Here is a 21,059-nt window from a genome sequence, read left to right on the forward strand (position 1 = left end):
TAACATGCTGGAAAGTTTACTGGCTGTAGAAAAGAAAACGTCTGACGCCAAAAACAGCATCTGTAAAAACGTTCTGTGTGCATGAGGCCTAAATGACAAGTTAAAAATTGTTTATTACAGCACTGTATGTTACAGTTTCTTTATTGATATTGTTAAAGGAGTGTCTGCCTTTTCAGCACCATTTTCAAACAAATTAATTAAAAGAGAAGTATGTACTTTTAGGCCACATGCATGCTGTATTCTTTTGATTCCTTTTCTCCTTGCAGGAGAAAAGCAGCAGAAAAAACCTGGTTCAAAGTTGTTTTTCTGCGTTTATGCGCATTCCTGTGTTTGGCATTAATGTATTATACTATTAATCTATTCTGGCCATTAGAATGTATTAAGGAGCATTAACGTAGTGATCCACCGATATCGGTTTTTCATTGCCAATGAAAAGTATCGGCCGATATTTTTGTACATTTAAAAAAATTTTTATTTTTATTTTTTTTTACTTTACAGGTACTCTTGTGGAGGGATCTGGGGGTCTAAAATACCCCAAACCCCTCCTCTGAACTTAAAAGCATTCAAAACGCCAAGTTTGGCTGTTTTGAATGCTGTCATTTTTTTTAATCTGGCGCCAGACAGTACCCCTGGGTTTTTGCATGGAGACCCGATCAGAGCCGAATGCGGCTTTGATCGGGTCTTCCCTTCGGCGGCCGTGCAGGCTGGTTGCCCGGGTCTCCCGTGGGATGGGAGATCTGGACGAGTCACGGAAGGTGGCGAGAGGGGGGGGTAGCGTCCCCTCCCGCTCCTTGTAATGACAGCCAAGCGGCTTCTCAGCCGCATCGGTTCTCCCGGTGGGATGGGAGATCTGGATGAGCCACGGAAGGTGGCGAGAGGGGGGGTAGCGTCCCCTCCCACTCCTTGTAATGACAGCCAAGCGGCTTCTCAGCCGCATCGGTTCTCATTACAAGACAGTCGACCATCGGCTATGGACGCCGGTATCGGGGTGATGCCTCTAGCTGCAGGCATCACTCCGGTACATGCACTTTCCTGAAATATTGGCAATATCGGTCACCTTGGTGGCCGATTCCGATATATCGGGGGAAAGTGCATATCGTCCCTCGATATATCGGCTTTGCCGATAATCGGTCGATCTCTACATTAAAGCTCCTAGAGTTTACCCACTTTTTTTTTCAACCCCAATGCTCCCATTCTGAACATGCAAATGATGTTTTTTTTTTTTTTTTTTCTTCCTCTAAATGTCCCCTTCTTCTAAGCTCCTGTAAATGTAAAGAACACATGGGTTAACAGGGAGGGGCTTTTAGAGGCAGAAAAAAAGTCAAACCCCTGTAAAACAGGTGTTTTTGAGCTCAAGTGTGCATGAGGCCTTACGAGGGTGACTGAGGTCTTTCATTATGATTCGCTATGCATGGGATCTCAAAGTTGTTTACATTTCACTTGCATAGCTGTGGCCAGATAGGTGATCTCTTGACAGCAGAGACAATGGCTTTTCACATTTTGTTTTTGGTTGTTATGGGTAGTTGATCTTATATAGAGCTTCAATACATCTATGAAGGTGTGAGGACCTGTAATTGTGCTGTGAATGAAAAGATCAAAGGGGGGCAGAGCAGGCACCCATAGCAATAACAAACTGGTCCTTGATGTGTAATTCATCTTATTCTTCTTTATTTGTCTTGAAAACAAGCGTTGCATGCTTAAATTCCCCTTTATTTGTTTTAGTGGATTTGTTAGAGAATTTCTGCTTGACATGATTATTTATGAGACATGCATAATTTACAGTTTTTATAGTAAGAGGCATGACTTCTTCCTAAGAGGATGATGTAACAAACACCAGAATTGGGGTTAAGTGCCCTGTAATTTAGACATAATTCAGAGTAGAAGAGTGAGAATGTACACACTTTTTTTTTTTTTTTTTTTTTTTTAAATAACTACATTTGGAAGCACAAATACATATTAGTAATGTGGAATAACCCTTCACCTTTAATTTAATCTTAGCAAAAAAAGCTGCTACTTTCTATGGTATGTATTTATTCTCTCTTACTAACTGTATATTTATATTGTATCTCACCCTCACATTTTTGTAAATATTTTATTATACATTTTCATGTGACAACACTGAAGAAATTACACTTTGCTACAATGTAAAGTAGAGAGTGTACAGCTTGTATAACAGTGTAAATTTGCTGTCCCCTCAAAATAAAATAACTCAACACACAGCCAATATTGTCTAAACTGCTGGCTACAAAAGTGAGTACGCCCCTAAGTGAAAATGTCGAAATTGGGCCCAAAGTGTCAAAATTTTGTGTGGCCACCGTTATTTTCCAGCACCGCCTTAACCCTCTTGGGTATGGAGTTCACAAGAGCTTTTACAGGTTGCCACTGGAGTCCTCTTCCACACCTCCATGACGACTTCGCAGAGCTGGTGGATGTTGGAGACCTTGCGCTCCTCCACCTTCCATTTTGAGGATGTCCCACAGATGCTCAATAGGGTTTAGGTCTGGAGACATGCTTGGCCAGTCCATCACATTTACCCTCAGCTTCTTTAGCAAGGCAGTGGTTGTTTTGGAGGTGTGTTTGGGGTCGTTATCATGTTGGAATACTGCCCTGTGGCCCAGTCTCTGAAGTGAGGGGATCATGCTCTGCTTCAGTATGTCACAGTTCATGTTGTCATTCATGGTTCCCTCAATGAACTGTAGCTCCCCAGTGCTGGCAGCACTCATGCAGCCCCAGACCATGACACTCCCACCACCATGCTTGACTGTAGGCAAGAAACACTTGTCTGTGTACTCCTCACCTGGTTGCTGCCACACACGCTGGACACCATCTGAACCAACTAAGTTTATCTTGGTCTCACCGTATCACAGGACTTGGTTCCAGTAATTCGTGTCCTTAGTCTGCTTGTCTTCAGCAAATTATTTGCGGGCTTTCTTGTGCATCATCTTTAGAAGAGGCTTCCTTCTGGGAGGAAAGCCATGCAGACCAATTTTGATGCAGTGTGCAACGTATGGTATGAGAGAGTGAGAGTGATTAACACCAAATTTAACACGCATGCTCCCCAGTCACACCTGAGACCTTGTAACACTGAGTCACATGACACGGGAGGTAAAATGACCAATTGGGTCCAATTTGGACGTTTTCACTTTACATTGTAGCAAAGTGTCATTTCTTCAGTGTTGGCACAAGAAAACTTTTGTGAGATACTGAATATACACTGCTCAAAAAAAAAAAAAAAAAAATGAAAGGAACACTTTTTAATCAGAGTATAGCATCAAGTCAATTAAACTCTGGGGTATTGATCTGGTCAATTTAGTTGCAGAGAGGGTTGTTAATCAGTTTCAGCTGCTTTGGTGTTAATGGATTTAACAGGTGCAGTAGATGGGCAACAATGATACAACCTCCAAAACAGGAATGGTTTTACAGGTGGAGGCAACTGATATTTTTTTTCCCTACTTATCTTTTCTGACTGTTTTTCACTAGTTTTGCATTTGGCTAGGGTCAGTGACACTACTGGTAGCATGAGGCGATATCTGGACCGTATAGAGATTGCACAGGCAGTCCAACTCCTCCAGGATTGCACATCAATAAGTGCCATTGTCTCCCAGCAAGAGCATTGAGGAGATTCAAGGAGACAGGCGGTTACTCTAGGAAGGCTGGACATGGCTGTAGAAGGTCCTTAACCCATCAGCAGGACCGGTATCTGCTACTTTGTGCAAGAAGGAACAGGACGAGCACTGCCAGAGCCCTACAAAATGACCTCCAGCAGGCCACTGGTGTGAATGTCTCTGACCAAACAGAAGTAGACTTCATGAGGGTGGCCTGACTGCCCGACACCCTTTAGTGGGTCCTGTGCTCACTGCCCAGCACCGTGGAGCTCAATAGACATTTGTCATTGAACACCAGAAATGCCAGGTCCGCCACTGGCACCCTGTGTTTTTTTACAGATGAGAGCAGGTTCACCCTGAGCACCCTGATGTGACAGCGTGAAAGGGTCTAGAGAAGCCATGGAGAACGTTATGCTGCCTGTAACATTGTTCAGCATGACCAGTTTGGTTGTGGGTCAGTGATGGTCTGGGGAGGCATATTCATGGAGGGATGCACAGACCTCTACAGGCTAGACAGTGGCTCCCGGGCTGCCATCCCTTGAACCCATTGTCAGATCCTACACTGGAGCAGTGGGTCCTGGGTTCCTCCTGGTGCATGACAATGCCTGGCCTCATGTGGCGAGAGTATGGAGCCAGTTCCTGGAGGATGAAGGAATTGATACCACTGAATGGCCCCCACGCCTGTCTGACCTAAATAAAAACCTCTGGGACATCATGTTTCGGTCCAGCCGATGCCGCCAGGTTGCACCTCAGTCTGTTCAGGAGCTCAGTAATGCCCTGGTCCAGATCTGGGAGGAAATACACCAGGACACCATCCGTCGTCTCATTAGGAGCCTGCCCTGACATTGTCGGCATTGTCAGGCATTCATACAAGCACATGGGGCCATACAAACTGCTGAGGACCATTTTGAGTTGCTGCAATGAAAGTTCAGTAAAATGGACTAGCCTGCGGCATAATTTTTCCACTTTGATTTTCAGGAGTCTTTGAATTCAGCCCTCTGTAGGTTGATAATTTTAATCTCCATCAAACGATGTGTCATCCTTTCATTCCTAACACATTACCCAGCCCATTATGTGGTCCATATCAGTATAGATATCCAGCATATTTTTACCCATTGAGATCTTATGTGTTTTTAAAGTGTTCCTTTAATTCTTTTGATCGGACTGTGTGTGCGTGTGTATATTATAGTGTGTGTGTTTGTATAGATATATATATTCACTTACCAGACACTTTATTAGGTACACCTTGCTAGTACCGGTTGGACCCCCTTTTGCCTTTAGAACTGCCTTAATTCTTTGCGATATAGATTCAGCAAAGTGTTGGAAACATTCTTCAGAGATTGTGGTTTATATTTACATGACAGCATCACACACTTGCTGCAGATCTGTCGGCTGCACATCCATGATGCAAATCTCCTGTTCCACCACATCCCAAAGGATGTGGAGGCCATTGGAGTACAGTGAACTCATTGTCATGTTCAAGAAACCAGTTTGAGAGGATTTGAGCTGTGTGACATGGTGCATTATCCTGCTGGAAGTAGGGATAGACTGTAGTCATAAAGGGATGAATTTGTGTTAAGGAATTGAACAGGTGTACCTAATAATGTAGCAAGTGAATGTATGAGGTACTGGTCCTGTTGTACCACATGTAACCACAAGACATAATTTTGTTTTTTTTAGCTTTTTTTTTTTTTTTTACTCTTGACAGCCCATTCACACTGCCGCGACAGGATTTTGTGGGGCGACCTGTGAAGTCGCGATGCACAGCGTGCAGCGCAACTTGCACGGACTTCATATAATTGAAGTCAATGCAAGTCGCCTCCAGGTCGCCCCAAAGTAGTACAGGACCCTTTTTCTAAGTCGGAGCGGCTTGTGTCGCTCATATTAGAACGGGTTCTGTACTATTCAATGGCGAGCGACCCACCGCGACTTGTCAGGCGACCAAGTCGCCTGACAAGTCGCGCTAGTGGGAATGGACCCTGAGAGTAAATTATTTAAGAATAAATATTTCTTTGTAGCTACATATACTTCATATGAACAGTTCCAACTGTCTTTTACTGCCAAATTGCACTAACTATCCTAATACACCCAACACAAGAGTTCAGATAGCCTTGATGTCCAAACATATAGTGCATCCAAAAGGAGTATGAAAATTAAAAATGACTTGCTGGTATTAATCAGTTGTAATCCACTGTATATCCCGATAGAGCGATGGATCATAAACAAGGACAAAGTTTAATTGATTTGGTTCATATGTATAACTTTTACACCTTAGCATGCGTATGTAGCTAATATGTACATGCCGGAGGATAATAAAGGGGACACTGCAGGCCTCCTAGCTTGGGAGATGCCAAAATGTGTTCCAAAGCCACTCTATATGAATAGGTTGTTCAGAAAGGATATCACTAAAATATGTAAATTGGTGAAATCCAGTACCAGCAGTGAAGATAAGTTAGTCACTTACCGTCTCGCCAACAGCAAATGCTGAATGCAAGACTATGCATGTATCTTGGGTTGTTAATAGTTTACAATGCGGTACAGGCAAACCACCATGTCTCCAATCATAGAGCATATAATGTAGGTAATGTTCCAGCAATAGCCCACAACAGCTCCAGCAATAGCACATAAGTCTTCAGTGCATTCACACATATACGGTGGCGCAAGTTGTAACTGCATGAATCAGGCTTATCAAAGCAAAGAGTCCATGAAAGCCCACAGGTACGATAGTGGATGGATGAAGGCCCAGCTCGATTGGTGCCACATGTGAACTAACACTTTTCGCAGTAGCTTCCTTAGAAGGGCGTGGCCTAATTGATTTCACTAGCTTCCGCAGAGTTGTGTGACTTCATATGCTCATACCAAAGTTCCCTTATATTAGAGAAAATCTAATGCAGGCTGTGCAAATATTAATAAACCTAAAGCGGTGACTTAAAGTGGTTCTAAAGAATAGACACTTTTTACTTTAACTGCTTCCATACAGAGCAGTTATACCCCCTTCCTGCCCAGACCAATTTTCAGCTTTCAGCACTCTCACACTTTGAATGACAATTGCTCAGTCATGCTACACTTTAACCAAACAAAATTTTTATCATTTTTTTCACACACATAGAGCTTTCTTGTGGTGGTATTTGATCACAACTGGGGTTTTTTTTTTTTCGTGATATAAGCAAAAAAAGAGCAAATATTTTGCAAAAAAAAAAAACACTTTTTTTTAGTTTCTATTATAAAATTTTGCAAAAAATTAATTTTTCTTCATACATTTGGGCCAAAATTTATACTGCTACATATCTCTGGTAAAATTAACCCAAATTAGTGTATATTATTTAGCCTGTGTGAAAGTTTATTGAGTCTAGAAGCTATGGTACCAATTACTGAAAATTGATCACACCAGATGTACTGATGGCCTATCTCCTTTCTTGAGGCCCTGAAATGTCAGGACAGTACAAATACCCCCCAAATGACCCCTTTTTGTAAAGTAGACAGTCCAAGGTATTTAGTAAGAGACATGGTGAGTTTTTTGAAGTTATAATTTTTTCCCACAATTCTTGGGAAAATGAAGAAAAAATTTTTTTTTCTTTTTATTCCCAAAACGTTGTCAATTTATAAGCTATTTCTAACACATAGCATGTACACAGCAAAAATGACACCCCAAAATGAATTCTGCTACTCCTTCTGAGTATGGGGATACCACATGTGTGAGACTTTTACACAGCCTGGCCACAAAAAGAGACTCCACGTCCAAGTAGCACCATAAGGCGTTTTAGGAGCATAAATACACATAAAACTTTCTTACTACCTATCACACTTTTCAAGGCCCTAGAGCACCAATACAATGGAAAAGTCCACAAAATGACCCCATTTTGGAAAGCAAACACTCCAACGTATATTCTATGAGGCATTATGGGTCCTTTGAACATGTCATTTTTTTCCACAAGTTTTTGGAAAATGTGGGAAAAAAATAAACTTTTTTTTTTTTTACACAAAGTTGTCAATTTATAGGATATTCCTAACACATAGCATGTACATAGCAAAAATGACACCCCAAAATACATTCTGCCACTCCTCCTGAGTATGGCAATACCACATGTGTGAGACTTTTTCACAGCCTAGCCATATAGAGGGGCCCAACATCCAAGGAGCATCATCATGCATCCTAGCCACTTGCCTAGGCCTATTTTTGACATTTGGTGTTTACAAGTTAAAATCAGTTGTTTTTGCTAGAAAACTACTTGGAACCCCAAAACATTATATATATTTTTTAGCAGAGACCCTAGAGAATAAAATGGAGATTATTGCAATATTTTTTATCACACGGTATTTGCGCAGCGGTCTTCCAAACGCAATTTTTTGGGAAAAAATTCACTTTTTTGAATTAAAAAATAAGAAACCAGTAAAGTTAGCCCAATTGTTTGCCATAATGTGAAAGATAATGTTAGTCCGAGTAAATAGATACCCAACATGTCATGCTTCAAAATTGCGCACGCTCACAGAATGGTGACAAACTTTGGTACTTAAAAATCCCCATAGGCGACATTTTAAAAATTTCTACAGGTTGCTATCTTAGAGTTACAGAGGAGGTCTAGGGCTCAAATTATTGCTCTTGCTCTAACAATCGCGACGATACCTCACATGTGTAGTTTGAACACTGTTTACATATGTGGGCGGGGTTTCCGTATGCGTTCGCTTCTGTGCGCAAGCTCGCGGGGACAGGGCGCTTTAATTTTTTTTTTTTTTTTTTTACTATTTATTTTATTTTTTATTTTTACACTGTTTTTTTAAAAAAAAAATGATCATTTTTATTTCTATTACAAGAAATGTAAACATTACTTGTAATAGAAAAAGGCACGACAGGACCTCTTTTTTTGTGAGATCTGGGGTCAAAAAGTCCTCAGATCTCACAAGTACACTAAAAGATAGAAAAAATAAAAATAAAAATTAAATAAAATGAAAAAAAAAAAAAAGGGACCTTTAAACTGGTTGCTAGGCAACGACGTTTGCCGTAGCTCCGGTCCTCCAAGACCATAGAGTCGAGTGAGGGCAAGCTTGCCCTCACTCGACATCCTGTTTGTGAGGATCTGGGACCGGATCGTTTTCCCCGCTGCCGGCGGGTCCGGTAAGCGGGTAAAAGGACCAGAATGCGGCGGGAGGGGGGGGGGCACCTCTTCCGCCACCCCGGAAGGGTGATCCCGCGGCAAATCTGCTGCTGGGACCACCCTTATCGGAAAGCCAACCGTCCACCGTTTAAAAAAATACCAGGGTTATGGCAGCTATCTGCTGCCATAACACCGGTATTTAGGTTTAAACGGAGGACGTATATAAACCTTTTTGGACTTAGACATGGTGGCTGTATGAAGGGTGACAGGTACTCGGGTACTTTGCTGGGCAGGTGACAGGTACTCTGGTACTGATGAGCAAGTGGCAGGTACTCGAGTACTCCGATAGGCAGGTGACAGGCAGGTGATAGGTACTGATGAGTAGTACTGATACTGATGGGTGATACTGATACTGTACTGATGGGTACGGATGATCAGTACTGATACTGATAGGTGATGGGTACTGATGAGTACTGATGAGTAGTGATGGGTACTGATGAGCAGGTGGCAAGTACTCGGGTACTTCAGGTGTCAGGTACTCTGATGAGCAGGTGGAAGGTACTCGGGTACTCTGATGGGTAGGTGACAGGTACTCGGGTACTCTGATGGGTAGGTGACAGGTACTCAAAGTACCCGAGTACCTGTCAGAGTACCCGAGTACCTGTCATCAGAGTACCCGAGTACCTGTCATCAGAGTACCCGAGTACCCATCATCAGAGTACCCGAGTACCTGTCACCAGCCCATCAGAGTACCTGTCATCAGCCCATCAGAGTACCCGAGTACCTGTCATCAGAGTACCTGATGGGCTGGTGACAGGTACTCGGGTACTTTGATGGGCTAGTGACAGGTGCTTTTTATTAGGGGGGCAATCAGTGTGGTTGGGGTGCACTGTACTTGGTAACTAGCTGTTACCACAATCTCTTCCTCACACAGGATCAGTGTGTGGGGGAGGAGAACACGGTGACAGCTAGTTACCGTGTTCTCTGATGACATTTGTGACCGGCTGTGATTGGACACAGCCGGTCACGTGGTAAAGAGCCAATTTCATTTACCTAGATCGGGGATGGGCTCTGTCCGAGGGACGAGCCTCGTCCCCGATCTGCGCGCCCCCAGGGGGCGCGCATTAAGAAAGGAACGAGCGGCTCGCGCTGGAGCCGCTCATGTGATCGGCTGTGATTGACACAGCCGATCACGTGTTAAACAGCCAATTTCATTGGCTGTTTACCTTGATCTGGGTTGGGCTCAGTCCGAGGGACGAGCCTCACCCCCCATCACTGCGATGCGCGCCCCCGGGGGCACGCAGTAGCGGGGAGATCCGGGCGCCATCATATGACGCCCGCCCGGTTTGCTAAAGGAATGTTGCCGACGTCATTTTACAATGACTCGGTATTGAAGGGGTTAAAGGTAAAAAATTTTCCTGTATTTGTATCGCCCCCCCCTGTGTACTTACCTATCCCTAGCCAACACCATGACTATCTTCAGCCGCTTTCTCCTCTCTCTCTGCTCAGAGGCAGCAGTGGGAGCTAGCTGCTGTCAATCAAATCCTGTAAGCAGAGAACTGGGGTTGGGGATGAGCAATGCTGTGTGTGTCAATAGATGCACACAGCCCCACTTGGAATCGAGCCTGTTCGTGTGCCACCATAGGAAGCGTCTGCCTTTGGTGCCGCACCGAGAAGAGGAGGGGCCTCCAGAACCAGCGGAGGACTGAAGAAGAGGTGGCTCGGGGCTGCTCTGTGCAACACCCTTGCACAGAGTTGGTAAGTATAACGTGTTTTATTTTTAGTATAAAAAAAAAAATCAGTTATCCTTAAAATAAAAAAAAATAAGCTTTACAATCACTTGAATCCTTACTTGTTTATGAACCTATACAATATTGTAAATTCGGGTTAGATCACTTTCAAATAATTATGCTGAGTGTATAAGCCTTAACATTTTTATTGAATTATCAAAACCTGTCAGAAGGTTCACTTTCTGAACTTTCAGAATCCATCAGTTTTGCAAACAATGATCAGTTTTTTTGGTAGGGCACTTTGTCACAGTTCATATGTTCAAATGATTGGATCTCCCTTGCATTGCAGTTGTGGTGTAATATTATTAAAGCAATGGTATTAAAATAACTTTCTCTCTTTTTAATTTGAAATGCATTTCATTTCTAGGAGACCCACCACAGGCAGCTGCATGGTTTGGGCAATGTATACTTTACCTCTTAATAATGGTTGTGGAGAAGACCATAATAAGCCTCGTTCTCCTCATCCCAGGATGGACTAAGGTAAACATTGACTTTTAAGTAAGGAAAAAAAAATCTATGTTTAATGGCCATTATTCCATTCCCTTTAGATCTACAGTGTGCAGAAGTATAAATTATAAATAGTAAAATGTATATACCGCTTCTCTTTTTATAGGATTAAGCCAGCAGTGAATCCATGTAGATATATAAACACATTTTCATCACTGGGTGCTATTAAAAGAAAGTCCTGCTTTCCATTAAATAAGCATTAAGCAGTCACTGGGCATCGTATAACTGCTAGTGTGTACAGGGTTATGCTCTGTCACTGGTTTTACTTTGTTTCCTGTAGACTTCCACATTGGCTTTTCTTGATGCAAATTCTGTAATCTGTAGCAATATGTTTTAATGGATGGTGTATGTATATGTGTATGTGTATATATTTGTTTTTAATGCGAAAGTCACATTAGAAATTACAATAAGAAGTTAAAATAGCTTAAAAAAAAAATGGACTAAAACTAACAAGGAAGACAGCGCTCGGTACCCTGGGTGCAATTGTTTGCGCTGATGAGGTCCTCCCAGGATTAACTAGAGGTGGTGCTGGTCACAATAAAGTCTATGCGGTGATTGCAAAAGTACAAACGTTTATTACACATGATTACGATCCAATGATACGAACGCCGATAGTCCTGGGCTGTGATGGGACATCACTCCCAGGTTCCAATGCGAGGGCTGAAGGGAGATGGGAAACAGCAGCAGGAAGGAGCCATGAGGAACTAGCGTACAGCGCAAGCGTGGGGGTTGCTGCGATGATGCGTCTCTCGCGCATGCGCTTTCTGTAGTCCCTAATAAAAATTGACAATACTTTCACTTTAAAATATATATGTGTTTTTTTTATTATAAATACATACATTGAGGAGAATTAAAACCCACGGTCAGGTTTTTATTGCTGTTCCCTTTGGGAGATTCACCCTCTCTCCTTCCTAATGACTATTGTCTTGGTACAATAAGAAATACTAAATTTTCTTGTTCTCTCCAGAATAGGAAAATCCCCCCTAATTTCTAAGAAAATCACTTTTTGCTGCGTTAGGTATGGCAAGTGATGGGAAATCTCCCAGTCGAATATAAACCACAAAAACGACAACAGCGGTAGTTATCCTTCCATACTATAAAAAAAAATATATATATATATATATATATATATACATACATACATATACAGTGCCTTGCGAAAGTATTCGCCCCCCTTAAACTTTTCGACCTTTTGCCACATTTCAGGCTTCAAACATAAAGATATAAATCTGTAATTTTTTGTGAAGAATCAACAACAAGTTGGACACAATCATGAAGTGGAGCGAAATTTATTGGCTATTTCAAACTTTTTTAACAAATAAAAAACTGAAAAATTGGGCGTGCAAAATTATTCAGCCCCCTTAAGTTAATACTTTGTAGCGCCACCTTTTGCTGCGATTACAGCTGTAAGTCGCTTGGGGTATGTCTCTATCAGTTTTACACATCGAGAGACTGAAATTTTTGCCCATTCCTCCTTGCAAAACAGCTCGAGCTCAGTGAGGTTGGATGGAGAGCATTTGTGAACAGCAGTTTTCAGTTCTTTCCACAGATTCTCGATTGGATTCAGGTCTGGACTTTGACTTGGCCATTCTAACACCTGGATATGTTTATTTGTGAACCATTCCATTGTAGATTTTGCTTTATGTTTTGGATCATTGTCCTGTTGGAAGACAAATCTCCGTCCCAGTCTCAGGTCTTTTGCAGACTTCATCAGGTTTTCTTCCAGAATGGTCCTGTATTTGGCTCCATCCATCTTCCCATCAATTTTAACCATCTTCCCTGTCCCTGCTGAAGAAAAGCAGGCCCAAACCATGATGCTGCCACCACCATGTTTGACAGTGGGGATGGTGTGTTCAGGGTGATGAGCTGTGTTGCTTTTACACCAAACATTACGTTTTGCATTGTTGCCAAAAAGTTCGATTTTGGTTTCATCTGACCAGAGCACCTTCTTCCACATGTTTGGTGTGTCTCCCAGGTGGCTTGTGGCAAACTTAAACAACACTTTTTATGGATATCTTTAAGAAATGGCTTTCTTCTTGCCACTCTTCCATAAAGGCCAGATTTGTGCAGTATGTTGTCCTATGGACAGAGTCTCCCACCTCAGCTGTAGATCTCTGCAGTTCATCCAGAGTGATCATGGGCCTCTTGGCTGCATCTCTGATCAGTCTTCTCCTTGTATGAGCTGAAAGTTTAGAGGGACGGCCAGGTCTTCATAGATTTGCAGTGGTCTGATACTCCTTCCATTTCAATATTATCGCTTGCACAGTGCTCCTTGGGATGTTTAAAGCTTGGGAATTCTTTTTGTATCCAAATCCGGCTTTAAACTTCTCCACAACAGTATCTCGGACCTGCCTGGTGTGTTCCTTGTTGTTCATGATGCTCTCTGCGCTTTAAACAGACCTCTGAGATTATCACAGTGCAGGTGCATTTATACAGAGACTTGATTACACACAGGTGGATTCTATTTATCATCATTAGTCATTTAGGTCAACATTGGATCATTCAGAGATCCTCACTGAACTTCTGGAGAGAGTTTGCTGCACTGAAAGTAAAGGGGCTGAATAATTTTGCACGCCCAATTTTTCAGTTTTTTATTTGTTAACAAAGTTTGAAATATCCAATAAATTTCGTTCCACTTCATGATTGTGTCCCACTTGTTGTTGAATCTTCACAAATAATTACAGTTTTATATCTTTAGGTTTGAAGCCTGAAATGTGGCAAAAGGTCGCAAAGTTCAAGGGGGCCGAATACTTTTGCAAGGCACTGTGTATGTGTGTATATATATATATATATATATATATAAAAAAGAGAGCGGCACTCAGGGGTCTTGAAAGGTGATTGCACAATAACTGTTTTAAACAAGTTTCGACGAGGCACAGGCTCGCCTTCCTCAGGAAGACGAGCTTGAGCCTCGTTGTAGGGTTGATTTAAACTGTTATTGTGCGTTCAACCATGAGCGGTGCTCTTTTTTGGTTTATATGCGCTGTGGTCTCTGCTGTGCACCCAGGCCCATTTTTTATCCCTTATTTGTGCGCGGTGGCAGCCATTGGATGGATATATATATATAATTTGTTTTTTTAAAAACGTAGTTTACCTTTTTATGAAAAAGTGAACTAACGTGTTATTGGCTCTAGATGATTTCCCATGCACTTACCTTCATGGGTAATACAGTTTTAAAGTTTTACAATCACATACTATACTAGCTGACATATCAGGACCACTCTGATCAATCCCAGCATCCCTATGGAATGAAGAGAAAGAAGAGTGAGGTTTTTAAACCCGTGGAACCACTGCATCAAGCTGCGTGGAGTGTAAAACTGCATCACCCACAGAGGTAAGTAGAGCAGGGGTGGAGGGGAGAGAGTAGGGTGTTCATTCACCTTTTCATTTTTTCTTAAAAGGTAAACTTACATTTTAAAGCAGTGCCACATTACTGCATCCGTACCATCATCCATTCTTTGTAGCATTATGTTAAAAAAAAGAAAGGAAATAATGCTGTTGAAGTGAATTATTTCAGGTGTAAAGTGTACAGTAGTTAATGTTTCGGGAGTGCCGCAATCCCTTCCTCTTATCAACGGGTGCAGTAGTTAATGTTTTGGGAGCGCCATCATCCCTTCCTCTAATGAAAGTAATGTGACACATTTACTATTGTACAGTTCATTTTTGAAGAATCCCCCTAGTAACTACATAAAAGCCTCAGAACTTTTTATTTATTTGGTCTGTAAGTATTCTTCTTCATCCTGGCCACCTGGCTCCACATTTCAACCAAATTGTCTTGTTCTCTATGGGTCCCTGTGGTGCTGGATAGACAGTAGACCCACCCCTGTTAGTAAATAAATTTTTCCAGTTTTATAAAAGATCAGTCCGAGCATAATGTGTTGTTCTACATGTAAGACACTCAGGGCCACTTAAAATCCTAATGTGCAGCAGATGTCTATGAACTGGCTTTGTGTATATGGGATCCTGATTATCTGCTGTAAATGTGTCCTTATTCTCCATTCTACTGTGTAATATGTTATTGTATCTCCATTTTAGCGTTCCAATAACTATGTTTGGACTCTGGCTGGGAAAGCTCTGAAGTGACAGGTCTGTTTGTACAGACTATATCCCTCACTCTTTGTGTTTTCTCTGTGCAGCTTCAGAAAATTCTGCTGGACTACATTCCAGATCCCAAGCTGGAGCTCGTCCTGGTAATGCTGGTGGTGCCTTTTATAGTCAATGTGAGTACAGTACTTGTAATTACATAATAATGCCCTTATTTAGAGGACTCTGTCTAAGCTTTTTACCATGGGAAAGCGTTTGAACAGTGTCTATCCAGTCACAAAAGATGATGTATTAGTGAACTCTGTTTACCATACTACATCACATATTTATACCTTAGTAGTGATGGTCATTATCCATTGTCTGTTTTTTTTCCAGTATCTTATATATCAAAAGTGATGGTTAGCATTTTGCCCATTTAGACATAACATTATGTTGCCGGTGACTGCTTGCCATTTTGTAAACCGTGGACAGCCTGAAGGGTTCTGAGATCATTAATCTAGTAATATTATACAGGATTTATATAGTGCCAACTGTTTATACAGAGTTTTACAAAGCTAGGATAAACAGTACAGTTACAATACAATTCAGTACAGGAGAAATCAAGGGACCGTACTCGTTACAGCTTACAATCTAGAAGGGAGGGTCAAGTGATACAAAAGGTAATCACTGTGGGGGATAAACTGATGAAGAAAATGAAAGTACAGTGGTTAGGTGGAGGCAGAATAGGCATCTCTGAAGCAAAGAGTTTTCAGGGATCGCCTAAAAGTGAATAGAGTTGGAGATAGTCGGAGAGATTGGGGTAGCGAAGGATGGGGGAAGTTTGGGAGGAGGTGACAAGGGTGCTACTGAGTTTCCTCGTCACCTACGTGTTATTCATAATCTATAGCCCTGTACACACGACCAGATTATCGAACGATCTGTCGTCCGTTTTTTGTTGCATGCTAGTCTCATGTGGAAAGTGAAGAGGTTATTTTTATACGAATTTTCCCGTACGACAGAATTCAACTTCAGAAGTGATGTCATATGTTGGATTGTTTTGTATGTGTTCTTTCGTCTCTGAGCATGCCTAGTCTTGCTCTTAAGATTTTTTCAGACGAAAACTATACTAATTAAACAAAAATCGGACGTTGTGTTGACGTACGATAAAAATTTTATAGCCTGCACATCCAGTTTTTGTCGTCCGAAAATCCGTAATCGGCTGTCGAAAGCACTATACAAACAATCCGAAAATCGTCAGATCGTTTGTCGGACGAAATTTCCCTTCCGATTTTTGTATCGTGTGTACGGGCCTTTAGTGTTATTAGTAGGGATGAGGTTTGAGTTTGCAGTTGCCATGAGCAAAAGGCAAATCCTGGAGATTCGAGGTTCATGGTCACAGTGAATTTGTGTGCAGATTTGCAAGGAAGAATTTTTTTACACCATGGAACTATGAAGGGCAGGCTTAGACGTGCCAATAAGGGGGCTTTTGGTTAAGCCAGCCACCTCGCTATAAAAAGAAGGGTGTATTTTGCAAACGCAATTGTATTAATTTTCCCTACAGATTGATAAATGTGGTAAAGCTCTGCTGATTTCCATCATCCGATCATGTGCAAGCAAAAATGCTGTTTTTCTTTTTTTCTTTTTTTTTTTTTTCCTTCCACCTGATTGGGTATTCTTTACAAAGTGAAGCTTTACCATATTTAATAAGCTCTGGGGAAAGCTGACAAATTTCATAGGGAGGGATTAGGGTCAGTTAGGAAACTTACTTTGATTCTGATTGCTAGCTGTTTGAGCGATCAATCTTCTATTTCGTATAAAGAAATGTAGTAGCGCCAGACACTATATACAAATATAATCATCCATAAAAGTCCAAATAGAGTCCATAAACGGAAAAAAAAGGGCAAGATCCCAGATCCAGATTGTGCAGGTAAAGGAAAGCCAGCACCCAATTGTGATGTGCACTCTAATGCGCTTACCAGAGATCAATAAAATCAGAGCGATGTATGAATCCAAGAGGAGCAAAATGGACCACCGAATTGTTTCAGGGATTCCGACTCAATTGTCTGAGCGCAGATATCCCATCTCTTTTATAATCTTCTATTTCGTGGTTGACTTCAGGTCAGCAGTCACTTTGAGCTGCTGTCTCCGGCCCATCAATAGCAACTCTTTTTTTTTTTTGGTCTGCAAGACTTTGCTTTTGATTTAGCTGTGGTATTTTGGTGTTTTTTGTATTTTCCTTTTAGGTTGTTGATAGGACCTTTTTAAAGTTGGTTTGGAATACTCAAAGCTCATTTGTTATAGACCATTTGTTGTTAGTGTTCAAAATGAAGCATCCACTTGTCACTGACCATCTGCACTTCAAGCTGCTTTTTGTTGAGAGCACACTGCATGAAATTATGAAATACACAGCCAAACATGTGCTGCCAGGATATTCTGTGAGACTGTCTGTGAAAAATATGCTGCCCTGTACCACCTTGTACAGCTTTAAGGCATAACCAACTATTTTATTTAAAGGATTTAGGCATTTTCAATGTTGCCCTCAAAGTCACATGAAAGCCTCTCCCAAATGTATAGTAAAAAAAAAAAAATCCATGTCCCCAATACTGTGCCCAGGTTCTCGTGCTTTTTTTTTCTTGAATGGGTAGAATTTAACTAGAGTCAATGTGAGTACATCTATTGACTTTAGTGGGATTAGCCTCTAAGTTCAGGTGCACTGAATTTCATTAAAAAATTTGCTACACCCTTGAAGAATTGTACTTGAGCAGATTCACTACAGGTTTTTCTACAAGATAGCAGGCCCCAATGATGCAACTCACTGAGCAAAGTAGTCTTTTCTACATTTGTACTTTAAAGCAGCAGTACTTTGTGAAGCAGTAAGTCCAACCAACAAAAGCGTACCGTGGTTCAAATAATTTATTTCGCCTTTTCTCAGGAACATGTGTAAATCAAAATCCTAATTAAACCTGTCAAAAACATCAATATCCTCAAATAACATGACTGCCAAAGTGTGAACATTTTTAAACTTCAAAATAATTGCTGTACACCTCTCTCGAAGCCCCTTTCTGCTATAAAGGAGGCTTTTTCTTCTGCTGGATTTGGAGCCAAAGTCAACCCCTCCAGTAGTTAGTAAATCTACTAATGAAGTTCTAAAAGGTAGAGTGGGGTTTAGCTTTCAGTCTGGTGTAATGTGAAGCTCTTGATATCACGGAAACATTCAACCTAAATACAGCAGTATATTAGTACAGTAAGACCTATCAGAACCACAGTGTTCCTGCAGTTTGGGAGTTTCATTGCATCGCATTTTTCATTGTTGTTCAATTGATCACATTGATGTAACTGAAGAGCTGACGTTAAGATGTGCAGCGTGTACACACAGCTCATCCACTTTGTGTGTCAGTTCTCTCCCATGGACATTTAAAACAGCGGTTGCTGGTAATTTCAATGTTCTAGCAACACTGTTGGGAATTCAGTAAGGCACTTACAAGACTTTTTTGGTAGCAATGTCCCTTTTAAAATGTCTTGCATCAGATTTAAAAATCCCTTCCACTAGGGTTGTGATTTTTTCTGACACGTGCAGCAGATATCAATAGTGACCTAATGGCCCTATGGCTGCAATTACTTCAAGCATATTGCCTCCAGTAGATAACCAAACTGAGGATTAATAGGACCACCTCTAAGCTGGCGTACAGACACAGACCAAGTTCTTGTTATGATACGCTGTGTAGTAAGTGTTTCGCCATGACGCCGACCCTTTTCCCACCTGTCACTGGTTATTAATAACCTGGGATGCATACAGTGGGTGGAACCTAAAGAGGGATGCTAAGGGACTAGTTTCTTTGTCAGTTTCACTCTCTCCCTGCTGTCTGATGGCAATGGATCCCCATACTGCCTGCTGTGGATCTAGTGTCTCTGAATCCCCATCATGCTCTGCTTGCCCAGCTTCAAAACTCATATTCACTGCACGGTCTGTGCGGAGAGGTAGCTCAACCGCACTGTGGATGGAGTGTCAGAATAAATACCTTGATCACATGCAGTGCTTTCCCCAAATTCATAGATCTGTCTCTGACAGGTACATGAACCTGTCGCCCACACCGACATATGTCATGTGGAGGCACAATAGAAATATGTAGTGAGTCATAGACACTCTTTAGAGGTCTAGCATGTCATAGACACGGTTTAAGACATCCCCAGTCTATCTTGTTTTCTCTTTCAGAAAGGAAACAAGATGTTCACATATCACAACCACGTTTATTGTGAATTATTGGAGCCTGGACAGAGCACTTTGTATTTGTTGCTAAGCTTCCCTCTGCTTTCAAATCATTGCTATCAGCTGCTGCACTTTTTACCCACCTCCCTATTATTCCAGACCCTCTAAAAAACCCTATGTGCAGTTTACAACATCAAAATGGCCATAAAGTAAAATTTAAGAAAGCATCTTGACTCTAAAACACAGCAGTAATATGCTTTTTACCGTTTGATGAATTCTAAAAATACTTTCTTATAACCCTCCATTTTCCCCTGCAATGTCTAGTATTCATTCAGATTTTTGTTGGGATTACAAAACTAAAATACATAAAAGAACAAACACCATTGCTTAAAGCATAGCTAGAAAGAATGCTTTTGTCAAAATCCTTTTTTGTTTGATTTCATTTTGCATCAGAAAACTTTAATTCTGTTCCTAATTTCTTTTAGGCAATTATGTTTTGGGTGGTGGACAGCTTATTAATGAGGAAATACAAGAGAGTGAAGGTGGATCATCCTTGTGAGAACAGCACGGAAGCAGACAGTTTACCAGTAATAAAGGATGATGAAAGCCAGGTGAGAAATGTACTGCTTGAGGACAGTGTTCAAACATACTAACAATTAGCTGATGTAAAACAGAGATTCATTACATATACAATTTAAGCAAAAAATTTAGCAGGTAATTGTTCATTGAAATATTTTACATAGTATTTACCTCTCGCCAAAATGGGAACCTGGGTGTGAGGATTCCAAAAATGCCACAGAAGGGAACAATTCATCAAGTAGCCCTAGTATCAAGCAATTTATTTACAACAGGTTTCCTTTACCAATAGAAGCTGTTTAAAACAACATCTACCAATCGAATTTGATTTGTGAAAAACCGGTCCAGGTGCACTATAGCTTCCTTGGTAGTTTTTTTTTTTTTTGTAGTGTCCCAACTGCCTTTTAAAACCTCATACATAATTATTAATGAAAAACGTTTTCTAGGAAGATGGCTATAAAGCCAGTTGATGCAATTGCCTCATACTTAAAAGCCTAAAAAAAAAAAAAAAAAAAAAAAATTCTGGCCTTTTCCTTGTGCTTTTCATCTGCATAAGATATGCTTTAATCATGTAGTTTCATGGTGTCCTTTGCAGCACTATACGTACAGCATATAGTAGGGTAAATCTTCACATTACTGTGTCAGGTTTCAATTTGTGTTGAAACATGAGGCATGTAACATGGCACAGCACATGTTAATGCATGACCTTGGTCTGTAGTATGAGACCTGATACTTCCTGTGAAGAAACTACATATCCCACAATCCTGGGTCTCAGCCTAGTGCTAGTACAGGTAAGAGTTACACACACAAAGCTGGGAGATATATTTCAACAGATTAGCACTCCCACATGTGTAATGCAATACAGAGGAGATGGCAAGGCATGCATTGGACACAGTGTGTCTTGGAACAGGAAGTTGTCTTGTCCCCTTGGTGCATAGGGACAGACTAGCTGAAGCACTACATTGACATTGGGGAATTGATCACTACAAACTGCAGCCAAAACATGTGTGCCCATTATTACAAGGTAAGGAAAGCATGTCTTCCCTGCATTCACGTCACATTGCTGTCAATTGGGACGCAGCGGGTGCCCAGATACAGCTGCTTCTCCGAAAGTGACATCTGTGCATACTGAATGAATTTGGGGCTGTTCACCCTCACAGATGTCAAATTGGGAGCAGCATCTGCCAGCAATGGGACTGCCTGCAAGGTAAGCACCAAACACCTGCGCATCCCTGTGTGGGTAAACACAGCCCTTACA

General features: G+C 41.4%; 1 protein-coding gene across 1 annotated transcript in view; it reads left to right on the forward strand.

Annotated features, from left to right (window-relative positions):
* The window catches only part of LOC309553153 (store-operated calcium entry regulator STIMATE-like), a 177,549-nt gene that overhangs the window by 138,817 nt on the left and 17,673 nt on the right, over positions 1 to 21,059 (forward strand). Inside the window, exons 5-7 of the mRNA XM_082254062.1 lie at positions 10,856 to 10,968; positions 15,132 to 15,215; positions 19,711 to 19,836. Coding sequence (XP_082110188.1) covers positions 10,856 to 10,968; positions 15,132 to 15,215; positions 19,711 to 19,836 — 323 coding nt within the window. The remainder of the gene's footprint in view (positions 1 to 10,855; positions 10,969 to 15,131; positions 15,216 to 19,710; positions 19,837 to 21,059) is intronic.

This window comes from Pelophylax lessonae (assembly GCF_965119305.1).
Source record: "Pelophylax lessonae genome assembly, chromosome: 4".
Lineage (NCBI taxonomy): Eukaryota > Metazoa > Chordata > Amphibia > Anura > Ranidae > Pelophylax > Pelophylax lessonae.